Genomic DNA, 17,667 nt, shown 5'->3' with positions numbered 1-17,667 from the left:
TGATTCCCTATGGGAGAAAATTCAAGTTACAGGTAAAGTATGTTCTCGTTACTTTGGTAATCCAGGGCTGGGCTCCTAGGCTCAGTACTGGGACCTCTTTCTAAAACCGGTAAGTAATTACGTTTTCACAGTTTGTACGATTTTTAAAGAATATTTGTAGTTTGCAAAAATCGACACGAAATTTCACAGAAAAACAGTCAATGATTTCCTATGGAAGAAAATTGGGTTAGTGGTAAGTACGGTTGTGAGTACTTTTCAGGGTCAGTGCTGGACACCAAGATCCAGCACAGGGATCTCTCCTAATAGCAGGTGAGCATTTCCGTTTTCGTTACTCGGGTGATTTTAGGTGAATATTTTAAGTTTTAGAAACGCCACACTTAGAAGAAATTTCAGAAGAAACCAGTCAATGTTACCCTATGGAAGAAAATTGGATTATCGGCTTTTGGGTAAGTATTCAACTGGCACAGTTAAGGTTCTGGGCACAGACTCGGGGGTCTCCCAGTGTCAGGTTGGTACAGTTGTTACACCCTCAGCGACACGGGGGCTACCCAGGAGTCGGGCACAGGGGGCTGCAGGGCGCCGGGTGCAGGGGTGCCATTTGGTGTCGGGAAATCTTACCCTCTGTTGATCGCGGTTGAGGGGGTCTCTGGTTCTGAGGCTGCAGCCGTCCGGAGCGTCTAGGTGAGTCCTTGGGTGCCGGATTCGGGGTCCCAGTCGCCGGGGGGACGTCCTTGGGGTCTTTGTCCACTTCGGCACAGGCCAGGCTTGGCGAGTGCAGAGTGTACAGGGTTCGCGGTTCCGGGCTAGTGCCCGGGGTTAGAAACTTGCTTTGAGCAGAGCCGCTGCTCATGGGAGTCCCAGATGCTCAGTCACAAGGTAGCCAGGTTCTCCGGGGTTTGTGAGGTAAATGGCCACAAGAGGTGCCGGGATTTAGCAGGAGCAGATTAGAGGATCGACAGGCCGGTAGGGCTGGGGCCAAAGCAGTTGGTGTCTTCCTCTTCTTAGCAGCTGTACGGCAGGTCTTCTTTCTTCTTGCTCTTCTTTACTTTTTCGGAATATGGAGAAGGAAGGTTCAGGGTGCCTCCAAATACTAGATTTAGGGGCGTTACAGGTAGATAAAGGGCAGGGACCAATGGGTCCCTGCTCTGGGGTGGGTACACACCCTATCCTGCCACTCTCCTGTGGGAGGGGGGCAGTAGCCTAGTCCTGATTGGGCAGGGCCTCCCATCTTCAAGATGGCGAGCGCCCAGAGATGTGCTTCACCTTGCCTCCCCCACCTGAGGGATGGGGTTGGCAGGCTGGCACATCCCCTGTCCTTACTTGGGGTTTCCGGCCAGTCTTCCCGCCAGAGTAGGGGTCAGAACCGGTGGGGGCCAGTTTGCTGGGTACAGCAAGTGGCCTGGAGAAGCTCAGAGGCAGCATGCCTTTGAATCTTCCTCCTGCCCATCCTGGGGGAGGAGACCTAGCACCTCGCCCAGGATGTCCATTGTTGCAGGCCCAGGAGAGCGGGGGTTCTCCACCCAGGGGTCCAGCAACATGTCTGCTGTGGGGGAGCCTAGGCAGCCTCCCAGACCAGAAGTGGATTGTAGGTTAGGTTTCAGCCTCTGTAGTGCTTTGTACATTAAACCTGCACTGATGCCAGTGTGGGATTTAATGTGCTGAGAGGTTTGATACCAAACTTCTCAGTCTTCAATGTTGCCATTATGGTGCTGTGGAGTTCGTGTTTGGACCTGGGTACTGTAGGGGCACAGGGCTCATGCTCCTGTGCCCACACCACTGGCATAGGGCACCCAGCTAGAGGGGTGGCTGATGTATGCCAGGGCAGTGTAGGTTGTGGGCATGGCACACAGGGATGTGTGCCATGTCTACTCTTTGTTTTGCCTTGTACCCAGACACTCGGCCTGCGAGGGCAGTGTGGTTGTGTTAGGGTACAGGACCTCTAAGGGTGGCACAATAAGTGCTGCAGCCCTTAGAGGCCTTCCCTGGTCACAAGGCTCTGGGTACCTAGGGTACCATTTACCAGGGGTTGACATATGGCCAGGGTTTGCCAATTTGGGATTTTAGGTTTTAGGGAAGGAACATAGGCCCTGGGCACCTGATTGGCAGGAGTCCAGGGAACACTCAGTCAAAGTACATTCAGCAAAAAGTGGGGGCATACCATGCAAGAAAGATGGCACTTTCTCACACCCTCTCTCACTCTCTATTACTCTCCCTCTCTCGCCTTCTCTATCACTCGCCCACGCACCTCTCTTCACCTCAGCCCTCCCTCCCCTAAAAGAGAACAAACCATGTCATGAAAATTTTAGTCATTCGCTACTTGGGTTCTTTACCAATAGTGGCGCTATGCTTTTATCCAGTGACTATTCCTCTTTCAAGTTAAACAGGAGTCTGATAGCCCTAGAAAGTGGTGAACGCAGCACATTTATGGGCATGGAGGGCAAAGTGGCTGGGGAGACATCCATTCCATGCTGCCTTTGTAATCCAGTGCTCTATTTAATACAGGGCGTGGGTAAAGTGTAACTGTAGAACTGGTGTCTGCTGTGACCATCGTCCACCCCGTTTATCTGCGTATGCTCAAGTACTCTGTATGCTCTGTTCTTTGCATGCAACTCTAGTCTTCAAATCTCTGCTCTGTGTGTCTGGTCAGCAACTGCTAGGGAGTTTGTGCATGCCAAATAGGCATCTGTTCAGCTCTTAGAGCACTTTAAGTAGGCATCTAACTGGTCTCCTTGCCCATTTACTGCAGTTGGGCAGATGCCCTTTGCTCAGAATGTGGGCAATAGCTCATCTTTATGCATGTATCTGCAGGGTAGGCAATAACCTTTTACACATTGGACTAGGTAGTTATCTTTAAGAACATTTACACACCCTTTATATGAAGGCACCATCGAGGATCTGTATTTAGCTCATATGGCTGTCACTCTAGTTTCGGTGCATAATTTCTCTTTGGATGCATTGGTATGACTTTGTACTTTATTTCTCACCCCTGCAGCTCGGATTATGAAGAGATCACCATCGACCCCACCTGTAGCTGGAAGCCGGTACCCATTAAACCAGACATCCACATCAAGGAGGAGCAGGATGGGCCTGCACTGAAGCGATGTCGCAGTATGAGTCCAGTGCACATGGTGATGCCCAATGTCATGGAGATGATTGCTGCCCTGGGTCCCGGGTCATCACCCTTTGCTTCCCTGCAGCCACCACCGCCCACCGGCAATGAATACAGCAGCCAAGGTGAGACCTGCTAGGCCCATCTCCACTGTGCAGATCACATATAGTGTACTAAATCACCCGTTCCAGTATGAATGCCACCAGTGTTGTAGATTTCCCTCTCAAGTTCCCATCATAGGCTGAAGGGTTGTGGAATGCAGATACAAGAAGGCCAGATGAATGCCACATTTTATTATAGCCACATAAAATAAACTTACGTTATTTTAAATGGAACCCATGTATATATGCAAAGAATTTCCGAAAATATAGCCCATCCGTTATTCAACACTAGTGGCTTTTCACTCCCTAGTTTTGCAGTATGAAACTCCCATAGGATCATAGGCTACCATACTCCTGTTGTCTTGGAAAATGCTATCTTGACACCTATGGTGTGTTCAACATGATAGTCCGTAGTGAAATTCCGTTGCGATGGACTCAGTCCATGCTTACTCACATAGTGTTTTTTTTTAATGTTATTTATTGTAGTAGTTTTCATCATTTTGACCAGATACTCTTTTTAGAAGAGGGTCATGGTGCACTGCTGGGCTCTGGGTCTACCAGGTAAAGATTTTAGATTTGCTTTAAGAGTAAAATATAGGTAGGGCTCCTGGTTTTATGGTATTTTTTTATTTATTTTTTTAAACATTTCTATCTGTAACTATCCATAGTTCTGGATAACGGTTAGAATGGAAATTGTTGGACATGCAACTTGATGTGTTCTTATCCCTGCTACATCTTTTTGAAAACACACACATATCCACCACCATCACCACCCCCGGCACCGTATTCTCTATAGTCCAGTTTCACAAAATGGCATAGGAACCAAAAGGAAAAACTCCTCTAAAATGTGCATTTTCCCAACTGAGATATGTCTGAAATCACAACTGCATATTCAACATTGTACTTGAAAATGCATATCAAAAATATAAATGAGTTAAGCAAATCTAGCAATGCGGTCTGAAGCCAGTAATTGTGAATAGAGAAAGGAGGAAAGTAAAAGAAAAGAGGGAAAATAGCAGATGGGGAATAACAGAAGAGAATCAAGTGAAAGCTATAGAAGGAAATAAGTTACTGCATTCATAAGATAAAATAAGTAAATACCATAATGAGTAAAGCGGGTAATACAATTAACATTTAGGAAGGAGGAGAAAAGTCAATTTAGCAGGGCGTGACAGATAGTTACTAAGTGGCATCCATAGCTGATGGCGATTACAGAAGATGTTTATTGAATCAGGTTTGTAACTATACAGTCTCTGATAACATTCTAAATTACAATACCTTAGAAGAGTAATGTTATCTAAAGATTTCCAATTAGCAGTAATAACGGAAATTGATATAGAAAGCAAGAGATCTGCGTTTGTGTGAACTCCATGTTTTGTGCAAGTAGGTGCAAAACAGTAAATCATATGACATGGATAGTTTAATGGTCCATATTGAGGACCAAAAAATGGACAAAGTTAGGCAGGAACATTTTTTGAAAATCAGTATCCTGCTGGGTGGCACTCCCAACAAATGTCATATTGCATGAGTTTGTTTGAAAAGATGAGCAGGAGTGTAAAGTCTTTTATTAAAGAAATATTAGCTCTGTCAGTGTAAGCTGGCTGTACTTGCAGTGGAACATATCTTATTCCATAGTCTATCCCGTAAAGGAGCTGGCCATACAACACCAAGGTCCAATTCTCACAGTTTCTCGATGGTTGTTTTGACCCTATTTAAATCCGACATTGTCAAAAGTTAATATATACAAGTTGTATTAGGGTGACTGGAAGTTACAATCTGGTGTGGACATGAAGGAGGATGTGGGGTGACAAAAGAGATAAGCTCATTAAAGGCGTCTTAAAACCAAAGTGGAAAGTACTTGGTACTGAGGTAGCATGCGATTAGGGAGATTGTATTTTGATGAGAGAGTACAGAACGGAATGAGGAAGTTCAAATGATATAATTGTGAGAAGTATACCTTTGTTCATCCAAGTCTTACAGCACAGGATCCTGCCTTGTTTCTTAAGTGAACCGTTTAAGTTAATGGAGGTAACCCTGTGTCCCTCAGAAGCTGGGTATAAATGATAGTCTACAGTGTGTTCTTTTGGGTGAAGCAATTGCTTAGAAACCAAGATAATTAAACAATGCATACGAAGTTTTACTCAGTCTACATATTGGGACACAATATGTACACATATGTATTTCATTTGTTGAATAAGGCTGTCATACACAAAATAAATCCACAAAATATGACCAATATCAGTGACTAAAGTGACATACAGTGTAACATACTTTTGTACCCATTTACGAACTGACACAAATTACAGGAGACAAAATTAAAAAACCTAAATACACGTACAAAGAAATTATAATCTCCGTCCTCATTTGTAAATAGAGTTCAACGGCGGCCCTTTTTGATGCTTGTCACTTATTCTAGGATCACAGTGACTCAGGACATGAACTGGTTAAGCGTCGATGTTTCGACCCGAATGTCTGTGTTAATTAGAAGTAAATCACATTGGGTCTTCCTCAGGACAGACTGGAAAACATGAAGGCAGCAAAGTTATGATTTAGAAAAAGATACACCTCCCATCCTTGATGGAATCTTTGTCAGAGCAAAGTCAATGTGTCCTTGATGTGGATCCATTAAGTTACTTCTGATTTCAAGTAGTTCCTCCTGTTTGTGTTAATCCTTACTTAAAAGCGGATGCAAAGACCCATACCTCGTGTCTTTTGCCAAGTACAAATTCAATCCTACTTCTTCCTTCCTGATCCTTACAGCTTGATGCCTCAAATGCAGGAATTTACTGGCACTTTTAAATAAAGGATCAGCACTTCAACAGGAGGAACTACTTGAAATAAGAAGTAACTTACTGGAGACTGCTTTAAACACATCCTAAGTGAAATGGTAGTTGATCAGTGTCATTAATCTGGAAGTATTCCTCCATAAATGCATTGTAGGGGGCTATAAAGGATGCATCTAAAAGTAAAGAATTATTAAACCTCCAGGAGGATATTTTAGATCCACTAGTAAGAATGTCGAAGTCAGTGATTACAGGGGCATGGCCCGAACTCAAAATAGCACCAATCTCAAAGTTAACCATATGATGCGATAAGCTTTTACTCAAAGATATAGTCCAGTCTAGATTGAAAGTGGTGAGTATCGGAGTAAAAAGTGTAGTCCAAGAGGTCAGGATTATATGATCTCCAAGAATGGGTGAGCGAATGCCTCTAAAGTAGGCAAGTAACTGCTAGCGTGCTGATGTGGTGAACGTTTGCTTTTAAAGTTACCTTTTATAAACGCACATCTTCTTTTAAACTTTTTGTTGTCTGCTTTAATTGTTGAGCTGCCTTTTCTCGCCTCGCTCTCCGATCCATCACGGCTTTGCCGATTGTTGTGGAGATAGCGGGCAAGTTCTTCCTCACTTCCAGGACTCTGGGGTTAACGCACTAGATGCAATATACCATTTCCTATATTTAGGAGATGGCGCTGACGCGCAGCGGACGCGCTGATGACTCGCCAAAGGCAAGCCCATCTGCGCCCGTCCACACCAGTCTGTCGCCAGGAGCCAGAACCCCTGTATCGCGCCCCGCTGAAATAAGAAACTTTGCTAATATGGTCTACTCAGCAGAGGAACTGGTTAAAATTAGGAATTATTCTAAAAATTCTTTTACCTCTACACACTGTCACACACAAACTATAGTAAATATCCTTGAAGGCCCTTTCTCCTGTCGCCAATGCTGCTTTCAAAGTCTTAAGCTGATCAATTCTGAATCTCTGTCAGTGCACAGTTCTGACTCCGTGTCGGTGCTCAGTTCAGACCCAGCTCTTGAGGCAAACTCTACTTATAAAGACCCTTCTAATCTCAAGATTGCATCTACATAAGCATGGAAATGCCTCCTTTGCAATGTTAGATCACTGCCTAAGCATGAAATTGAAATCTGGGACATACTTGAGTCTCTCTCGCCAGCTCTGGGGTTTTTCACAGAGACGTGGCTCAAACCGCACTCCACCCCCGCTGTTGCTATGGCCTTACCTTCGAACTATAATATACTTAGATTAGATAGGCCAGATAAAATGGGAGGAGGACTAGCAATTATTTTTAATAATTCACTTAAAGTTACGATTACTGAATCTGTCTCGGAGGCATGGGCTGAAATATGTGTCTTTGAAATTGATTTCTCTCCCCAGAAAAGCTGGAAATGAGCTCTTGTCTACCGTCCCCCTGGTCTCTGGGACCTTTTAGTCATAAACTTATAGAGCTTATAGCGTTACAGGCATTGTCCTCTAATACTTTTATTCTACTCTGGGATTTCAATGTCCACGTGGACGAACCTTCTAAGGTAGAAGCATTACAACTCTGTTCTGACCTGGCTTCCCTAGGTCTTAAACAATGTGTTATGGGTCCCACTCATATTGCTAGTCACACGCTAGACTTGATCTTCACCAACTCCCCCTTGTTGTCCTGTGAAACCCCTTGTCCGGACGGGCCACGCTCTTGTAAACAAACCTGAATCTTCCCCTCCACACACACACACACACACAAAGTTTGCTCCTTTTAGTGTGGAGTCCACTCAACTCGCTCTAAAAATGGTTAATTTAGGTTCCCCTCTGGATCTTATTCATGCGAAGAGAGTAGCCACGCTGTTTCAGCAACTGGCCCGCCCATTACCTCCCTGTTTAGTCTTTCTTTGAGCACAGGCGTACTTCCAGCAGAGTGGTAAGCTGCTCAGGTTATCCCGATTCCAAGAAAAAGTAACCTTCCCACTACAGAGGTTTCCAACTATTGTCCTATATCACTTCTTACCTGGGCTAGCAAAATAATAGAGTAACATCAAAAAACAACTGATGGACCATTGGGAGTCGAACAAGATCCTTGATTCATCTCAGTCAGGCTTCAGACCTATGCACAGCACTGAGACTGCTCTCTAGGCTGTCACAGACCATATTCGAGACTGCCAAGACAAAAATCTGCCATCTATGCTGGTGCTGCTAGACCTGTCTGCGGCCTTCGATACCATATCTCATCCTATATTGATACGGAGATTGGAGAAGATGGGTATCCAGGGCCTGGTGCGACAATGGTTCAGAAACTATCTGACTTACCGTACTCAGACTATTGATTTAGGACCTTTTCGGTCACGTCCCATGGTGTTAAATAATGGAGTGCCCCAGGGCTCTTGTTTGAGCCCTACTCTGTTCAACATAAGTCACTCCTCTTGTAAACATCATAAGAGCGTATGGCTTCACGCCTATTTCATACGGGGATGATACCCAACTTCTGTTAGTCTTTGACAAAGACCTGTCCGAAACGAGAGAGCATTTAACTACTGGTATGAATGCTATTACAGCATGGATCGTTGCTAACTCTCTCCAACTAATTGGTGGCAAAACTGAAATTATGCTTTTCGAGGCAGCTCAACTGTTATGGTCTCCCGAGTGGTGGTCGCTGGAATCAGGACCACCATCTGTACCAAAATCTTCTGTGAAGAATCTGGGCATAAAACTTGACCAGAAGCTTACCATGAAAGACCAAGTGACTTTCATTACTGGCTCCTGTTTCCATGTTATGAGACTATTAAGAAGAGTCTTTCCAATGCTACCAAGGGCAGTACGTAAGACCCTAGTCCAGGCACTGGTGATCAAAGCAAATCCTTCCTGGACAAGCTCCAGGTAGGCCAGAATACAGCGGCCCGTCTAATTCACAACCTTCCAGCAAGATCAGCTTCTGTCCCTCTACTACATGCACTACACTGGTTGCCAATGCGGAAGCGGATTACTTTCAAGATCTGTTACCTAGTGCTCAAAGCACTTAATGGCAAGGAACCTAGCTACTTGAAGGAAAAACGTATTCCCTATCGGCTTACAAGAGCTTTGAGATCTGCCAATAAGTCTCTCCTTATGGTACCACACATTAAGAAAACACACTCAGGGGGTCGTGCTTTCTCTTTCTTGGCACCCCATCTTTGGAAAAAACTTCCCCATCACCTTCAAGAATGCACCGTTCATCACAATTTTGAGTAAAGTATTAAAAACTGAATTATTTCAATCTCTCTAGTTCCTTGCCCTGCATTTTTCTGACCAGCTGCGCCGAGATATCCCTTTAAGGATGATTCCAGCGCATTATAAATAAATAAATGAATAAAATATAAATAAAGCTTTTGAAAGGTTTGTGGGAAGCATGTAGAATGAAACGTGTAGTGGAGCGTCTGCTCAAAAAAGGGTCAAGGATTTGATTGCAATCTCCACCAATTAGTGAATTGTCCAAGGCATGTCTGTGCAAAAAAGGGTCAAGGATTTGATTGCAATCTCCACCAATTAGTGAATTGTCCAAGGCATGTCTGTGCAAAAAAGGGTCAAGGATTTGATTACAATCCCCACCAATTAGTTAATTGTCCGAGACATGTTCAGATACAGTATGTGAGAGACATTGCCAGAATTTTGGATCTGGGTGGGTTGGGCCATGATGAGTAAGGTTAGTAAAAGTAGTGTAACAAGTATCCAGCGGCCTTCCGTATCTTGGTATTGTGAAATTGTGGTCATTTTGAGAGATTTGACTGAAAATATTTACCCCATTTTTGTTTTGGTGAAGAGAGAAAAAAACATCAGCAACCCATTGTTTTTTAAGCTTAATTGCCTCAGAATCATTAAGATGTTTCTTGCAGCAAATCTATGTGGCATTTCAAATGAGCTAGGTGAGATAAGACACATTGATGTTTAATGGGGTGTTTGAGCCCCTTGACATTCCTAGTAACATCATATATGTACAACTGCTGAAACAAAGAAAAAAAACTAGGCATATCAAATTCACGACCGCAAAGAAAAAGATAAGACAGGATAGTAATAGGAAAGAAAAGGAGGAAGACTGCCTCCGAAAGTTGTGTAGGCATGAATGTGGCAATACAGTGACCAGTGTCCACAAGAGCTAAAAGAAGAAAAAAAGAAAAGGAATACCCCGAGGGTTAGAGGGACATCTGAGCACCTGAAAGAGACAGACCAGAGTGACTTCAGCGCGAAAAAGTGATATTAGATCAAACCAATGAATACGAGGTTCCGGGAGGGAGAGCAGATTTAATGCAGGACGTACACACCATTCTGAGAGACCAAATAACGTAATGAACTGCAGTAAATGAATGAGGCAGTGGATAATAATAAATAACCAGACTTATCAGTGGAAACATGAAGGGGTACAATTAGGATGGTGTGAAGGGGATACAATAGGGGAAGGTACGTAAGGATTCCATTAAAAGTGTTGTATCGCAGAAAAAAGAGGGGGGGGGGAAGGAAAGCAATCAATATACAATACTAAGCATCACAATTAATATTAAACTGTTGTGAAAAAGAACATTAGAGTCCTATAAAATTGGATCAAGTGGTTGCTGAAGCACCCAGTTCCATGGCTTCTGTCTTGTTGATTGATGATTTGTAGTTCCTTGAAGGAGTTGATTTGTCCTTAAATGTGAATTTGAAGAGAGATGGATAAAGTAGCTTGTATGTAATATTCAAGGATTTAAGTTGTGGACGTAGATCCAGAAATTGTTTGCGACATGCAGCTGTCCCAGGAGACCAATCTTGTGTGAAACACCTTGTGACCTGACCCATTGGAGAGAGCCCACCTTTTTGGCTTCAGAGAGTATCTGCATCAGTTCAGTAAATTGAAGAAAGAGAAGAAGAAGAATTTGCCTGAGCCTTCTGAACCCTCTGGGATACCAAAAAGACGAAGGTTGTTTCTCCTTTTCCTATTTTCTATATTTTTGGTAAACCTTTTAAGTTGAGCTAAGTCCTTGGAAATCTGAGAAGATTTCATAGGAGTGGACTCGTCAAGGTTACTAACTGTTACAGAAAAGAAATCCGCTGTTCATATTGGCACCATTGCTCCTCAACACGTTGCAATGAGGCACTGGTATCCATCATGAAGGTTTTTAATGCTCGTAATCCCTCTGATGCCAGCCAGGGTTAGATGTGTGGGTGATTTTGAGGGAGTCAAGGACTTCTGTCGGCCGTTTGACCGAGGTGGTGGCAGACCAATTGCGCCAGCAGCATGGGAGAAAGAGGAGCTATCTTTTAAAGTCTGTAGCGCATTCCATTGTAATAGTTGGTAGAGAGGATTTTGTTACATGCCTGCGCACTACACAAAGGAGAATGGTAGACTTGGAAGAAGATGATGACTGGCTGCTGTTCTGAAATTTGTGAATTCTCACCATATAGAGCAATGGCAAATTGGTCGGAGAAAAACAACACTGTTGAGCCTGGTGGATATAAATTAAAATGAGAAGCCAGTAACTTAAATGCAGTATCTAAAACAATTGCTGTCTCACTTTAAAGGGTGCATATCTGCAGAAAACCCCTCAGCAAAGAATTGCATATTGAAGGGGAAAGTTAAATAAACATGCAAAGTATTGACTTTCCCATTTAAAATGTCCTTCACATGAGGAGATTAAGAGTATTTCATATAAAATGGCAATTAGGGGCCTGAGGACCTTGAAGCAAGCTGAAAGCTTGACGTGCGGTAAGAAAAACAATGACCTCGGGCGCGTTGCGGAGCATTAAGTTGGCGGCCTCAGATTTCGCACCAAAGTGGAGTCAGCATTGTCTCCAAACGAACAATGCGAGCATGATTGGAAAGCCACTGTTTCCCAATGCACAAGGTCATCTGCCAAGAAAAAGAATAAAAGCTTGAAGCCCTCCATTGAGTCATAGAGCGCCGAAGCCGCACGGAGCTCTAAGGAGCTGCAGCTATCTTGCGCGGTGTCCAGCCACTCCATCACCTCCCACCGCGTCTTTTTCTTGAGTCCTGAAAACGAACAAGACTTCATTCAGCAGCTGGCATAGTCTTCTCCAAAACCCTAAGTTGAACAAGCATTTACAATGCAATGGTCTCGGCATTGTTCAAGTTAGAGCTATTGGCATTGCTCATGACATTACTTATGTTTTTGTTTTTAAAACATTTAAAGAAACAGCATTGTTATTTACAATGTCAATAGCTTAATCACTCTCAAATACAAGACCTATTGCATTTGCACCCACACACAGAGCCACCCACACACACAGAGCCACCCACACAGAGCCACTCACATAGAGCAACCCACACACAAATAGAGCCACCCACAGAGCCACCTACACACACGCAGTAGCCCACTGACCTATTTACATTATGTGCACTTTGTGATCTGCATGGTACATGTTCTTTGCTGCAGGCACATTAACCCTATGTGCTACCTTTCGAGGAGTCAAAACTTCCACTAGACAAAACTCCGATCTCTCTCTAGGAAGAACCTAAAACACCAGACTCCTCATGACATTTTTATTGTTGCGGAAAATTGCTGGAGGCAGCAAGCACTTTGAAAACCTTAATTTACTTGCAAACATAATGTCTCCACCCAAAGTCAGCGCCCGGTCACACCGGTTGCACTGCCCTAGAGCTGGCCCTTCTCAAGGGTCCTGTGACCTCAGTGACAGTCACTGTTCTTGGCTGTGCTGCTTCATAGGCCTGCTAGCAAGACTGGAGGTGAACTTCAGTATGGAATGTGGTGGACAAACCTTGAAGGTTAACCCAGACTTGCCAGTGCTAGGGTCCACCTGCTGGTGCTAAGACACCAGCGCTTCTAAGGTCTTGCAAAGCCTTCTAAGGTCTAGCATGGTATTGTGCTCTCTCAGGAGAGTCGTCTGGTGGACTGATTATTAAGGCTGAACCTGGTTCCCCAGTTCCAAATTCAGCAGCTCTGGCCATAGTGCAACATCGTCTCCCCCACTGAACACCATACTGTCCCACTGAGAAACTCACACTGCCTTCAACTACAACCCAATTGCTGCTAGCTATAAACACCTGGATGAGGCTCAATTTAAATGACGCAATAGACCAGAGCAATATGAGGCCTACAGAAAAAAGTAACATCATCCTGGAAAAAGCAAACACTCATAATGGAATGCAAAATTTAGCAAACCATGTGAAATGCAAGCAGGAACAACATTGTTACCTTAACGCTTTTACACTCACTATTCAGAAATCAATGAGTGCTTTTGCCTGAAAGGGGCCTTGAATGGTCCCATTTCAATGTCCATTGCTGATATCCTTACAAAACGTTAGCAGTATGGTAAAAAGACCACATCCCTGGACGCAGAGCCGCAGTACACATTTTGTTTTCCAATCCACACTTTGCAGTACCTCTAGGATTGGTGCACTAGTTGCAAGCCCCGGGAAAACAAAGACAAGAAAAAAAAAAATAGCGCTTTACTGGCAAACTGTAAAAGTGGTGGTAATGTGTTTGGGTGTGAATAAAATCAATCTGGCCAGTTTGCTACCACTGTCTTACTTTTATTTAGTTATTTTTCATATTTTTAACCTTTTATTCCAGATGCAGCACCTTAGAATTAAAATACGACATTTCCAGCAAAAATGATTTTCTTTTTTGGATCCATTTCACAGGGGAGCAAATAAAAGAAAGTAGAGGAAAGAGAGTGAGAACCCCATCTTGAAGTCAAGGTTTTCAGTAAGAGAAGAACTGCTAGACAGAGAGGGAAGAATGAAAGAGGGCGGGGGGGGGGCAGCTGAAGCGGCAGAGCAGAAGTGGACACTGTATTTTTCTTCTCTAAGTAAGAAGGAAAAGACAGAGTCCTGTTACTTCTCTGCCGCCCGTGAACCACGGATTTTAAGCGGTCAGGATTCGTGGCATAGCTTTGATTTGTATGAACAAAACACATGGCAAATTATCATAGCTTTAGAGGGCTGGCAACTTTAGACCCGAGGCCTCAGTCTCCAGCACTTTAATCGAAGTTTCATCAGGTCGCCGACAAGACAGTTTAAGTTTTGTTTACATTGGAATCTTGTAATTTGTTATAAAAAATTTCGTGCTGGGAACAGCAGAAAGCACCACTGAGAAATTCAGTGGGACAGGCTTTATTTACGGACGTTTGTTGAGTATAGTTGTATTTTGTAAGATTGTGAGTGGTTGTAACATTGTGTGGGAGACACGGCTGCTCTCTTTCTATGACTTTATCACGGCGAGGAGCATGTCCGAGCTACACAGGTGAAGTCAAGCATTCTTTCTAAATAGGTGACATTAAATGCTCATCGGTGGGATAAAGTGTCACTCAACGCCACTCATCACCTATTGAAATGTCACACATGCGCGTACGAAAATTATGAAGTTGTCACACATGGGCAACCTGAAAACTTGGCAGTTGTGAAAGATTCTCCAGAGAGTGCCAATCCCCGGGCGTGGGTATCAATGACGCGCACACCAAGGACCCCAAGCAGACGCCCCGCCAGCGCCATGGGGCCCAGAAGACCTTAACCCTTGGCAACAAGCCCCTCTCCCCCTGCTATCAGGTGCCAGACCCAGGCAGTTCAGGCCGCCACCTCCATTACCATGCAGAAAGTGAAAATGCTCCCCACTGCCAACGCCGAGCGCCAGGAAACACCGAGCTTTAAGAGATCAGCCTTGCAGCAAGGAAGAGGCGACCCCACGTCCCGCTCCGTTCCGACCGCGCACAAAATGGCCGAACCTTCCAATGTTAAAAAAAAAAAAACACTCCCACCACGTGTAAAAGGGGCAGGGAGTAAAAAAAAGATGCAAAAAAACACGCCCCCGAATCCGGAAAAAGACGGGGCTTGTTTCGAGAGACAAAGCTCTTCTCCGATGGCTGACCAGCATTTAAGAGGCCAGCCAATGGAGAAGAGGGGAGAAGGGGGGCGGGTTCAAGCCCCACTGCTACAAAACGTTAAATCTCGCGAGCGAGACTGCGCAAGCGCAGCCTTCGCTAGTCGAGACCTAAAAAGCAAACGGAAGAATATGACATGTACTGAGTTACTGCGAGAATGTAGTCGACCTCTCCAAAAAAGATGTTAACAGTCAACGCCAAAAGCTAGAAATTCCGTATCCAGCCACTAGATGGTGGTATAATGCACAGCATATGAATCTTGAATAGTTTCACCCGGCATCATGACTCTCAGTTGCCATCCACCTTCTCTCACCCTATAAATGTATCCGCTCACTGGAGTCCGGTGAAATCCTTGACCTATGTACCTACTCGGAATGTATACTCCTTGCCAAAGAATATATTTTCATCAAATACATATGTATAATGCCTACCTGGAGGTCCTTGCATACTTTTAATAGACATTGTCTCGATACATATTGCAGGGCAGATTCCCAGGACGGCTATGCCTATACGAAACCTCTTTGGAGATATCTTGGCTCTTTCCTACGCTCCTTGAGATGGACTTGCAACTCCATTCAGTGCTAATGACTATAAATAAAGATCGCCTGGTAGAGGAGGATTAGTTAGTTACCTATAATCCTGGCAGAGACTTTGTTGTAGTCCTAAGCAACCACCCTCAAAGAAATAGTAAAGGAATTGACCTTGGATCCTTTATCTCCACAAAAAGAGAACCTGCTCTGTTGATGGGGCATGATGAGAGACTGGTGGTATGCTAATCCTTAAAGGAGTAAGCTCAGTTTTCCCAACGTTTTAGGATGTCGCCTGTTCGTTTACATTGTCTTTCTCTTGCCTTGTCTTTAAAGAGATTGTGTAATAGTTTTCATCACACTATTCTGAATATTGTGACCTTTTTCAGTTTTTTAAAATTTGTTTCTTTAAAAAAAGATATGGATGAAAATTGGCCAATATAGCCTTTTATAGGGTTTCCAAAATATTCTGTTTTATAATAAAAAAAGAAAATTGGCTTTATTTCTATATACTTTGTAGAAAGTGCACAGAAATCCCACGCTTGGGCGGCACAACTCGATGCTCATGACTATTTTGAAGATTCCCCAGGAGGATAACTAAGAGGATAGGTGAAGAACCATTCCTTCTGCAGTATTTTAGCACTACATCTCCCCAATGGTCTTCCCCTCACATAGGACCCTTTCTGTGTACTGTCCTAGTTCTCATTCTCCTGCCTTTTCGAAACATTTGTGATCTCCTTTTTCTCCTCGTCTCATGGCTCCTTACAGATTGTGTAAGATTTCCCATGCCCTCCTCCCATGTAGAACAGCTATAGTGTTGTACATATTGCCTCCCCTCCCTAACCTTCACCCCAGTACTCTCCATCACCACCTGTATTTTCATCCATCTCACCTCCTAAGACTTTCACTGTGCTCTGCATCCTCAATACTCACTTAGGATTTTTTGGGCTTTAGGACAGTGAGTGTGTGCAGACATCGAAAATGGATGAGAGAGGATAGGGTAGAAATCTGAGAATGGGGTTTATAAAGGGGATGTGATTCATATTTCCCCAGCCTGGTGATAATCTGGTTACTGCTGTTGCTATTAAGCTCATCCTTCGCTCTCAGTTTAGTTTCTCCCCTTCCTCTCACCCCCTTGCAGGTTCTGGTTTTCCTGGCCTAGGTGTTTTTCCCGAAACTTTCTCTTCGGGAAATCCCGGCACTCCAACAATGAATGAGTTCAACCCGGGCCCCCCTCCAATATCCTACCAGTCTGATATTCCCAGCAGCCTGCTCACTCCAGACAAACCATCAGCCCCTCCAATCAGCGGACAGGTAGGAGAAGGATCTCAGTTCTCTAGCTTTTGATTGACATACTGCTCCACCATCAGAGCACTGTTTATTGTCATTGGTTATACCTTAACTTGCCATTTAAGCGACAGTGCAGCAGCATTGTCACGGTCTTCACAGGGCAATATTTAGCACCATACTGAGACTGACTAGGATATGCTTCTCCTTCACCTGATTCTCCGTCCTTCCTAAGTCTTTTTGCTATTGTTCAATGTGTGCAGAAACCAGTTTTTATCAGTTGTCTATCTTTTCCCCTCAGATGCCCCCTTCTGGCAGAATGGACCCTTCGCACAACTCTGTTCCACAGGGCATGCACAACCCAAGCCTGAGTGGCCAATCAGCACAGCAGCTTCATCACCGGAATCCTCCACCTCAGTCCCGGCAGCAACTGGGCCAGCCGGGGGGGACTGTACATGGTGGTGAACTACCCTTTAACCCCTCCTCTGGCATGGGTGGGCCACCAGGCATGCCAGGAGACCCACAGGAGCCCTCACTTGACGTAAGTAGCCCCAGTACCATCCAAGTGGGTCAGGGGATGCATTTGGGTTTGAGTTGTACTTGTATGACCTGTTTGAAGCACTAAGAATGTTGAACAGAAGTTTGGAAACTGGTGTGTGCAATATTGGACCTACACATGTTTCTAAAGCTTTCCGAATGAGAGAGGACAATGGGATGATGCCCTGTTTTAGTGGCAGAGTGCTGTTGCTGGGGAGACATGTGGGGTTCCTCAGGCTTTTATTTATTTTTTAATCTTTTTTTATCGACCGAACAAACACCTGCTTCAGAAGTATTACAGTATACATAGTATGAAGAGTGGCATACACAGATGCAAGCAAGTAGAACAATTCAAACCTCCCAGTGTCCCACCCCCCAACTAGGTAGACCAAGAATACAGCCATACAACATGTACCTTAAAATGTCAAAAGTTTCATATTACATTGGGGACTGGTCTGTTTTGTA

The 17,667-nt window shown here is 44.2% G+C and overlaps 1 protein-coding gene across 2 annotated transcripts in view; it reads left to right on the top strand.

Annotated features, from left to right (window-relative positions):
* Positions 1-17,667, top strand: part of ZMIZ2 (zinc finger MIZ-type containing 2) — a 333,804-nt gene that overhangs the window by 283,751 nt on the left and 32,386 nt on the right. Inside the window, exons 16-18 of one of the 2 annotated variants that reach the window (XM_085636043.1) lie at positions 2,993-3,234; positions 16,520-16,692; positions 16,967-17,206. In XM_085636043.1, the coding sequence (XP_085492169.1) occupies positions 2,993-3,234; positions 16,520-16,692; positions 16,967-17,206 (655 nt within the window). The remainder of the gene's footprint in view (positions 1-2,992; positions 3,235-16,519; positions 16,693-16,966; positions 17,207-17,667) is intronic. The other variant, XR_014970902.1, reaches the window with a different exon arrangement.

Source organism: Triturus cristatus, chromosome 11 (assembly GCF_964204655.1).
Source record: "Triturus cristatus chromosome 11, aTriCri1.1, whole genome shotgun sequence".
Taxonomy (NCBI): Eukaryota; Metazoa; Chordata; class Amphibia; order Caudata; family Salamandridae; genus Triturus; species Triturus cristatus.
The sequence above is the reverse complement of the archived record's forward strand: the minus strand, read 5'-3'. Positions and strand labels throughout refer to the sequence as shown.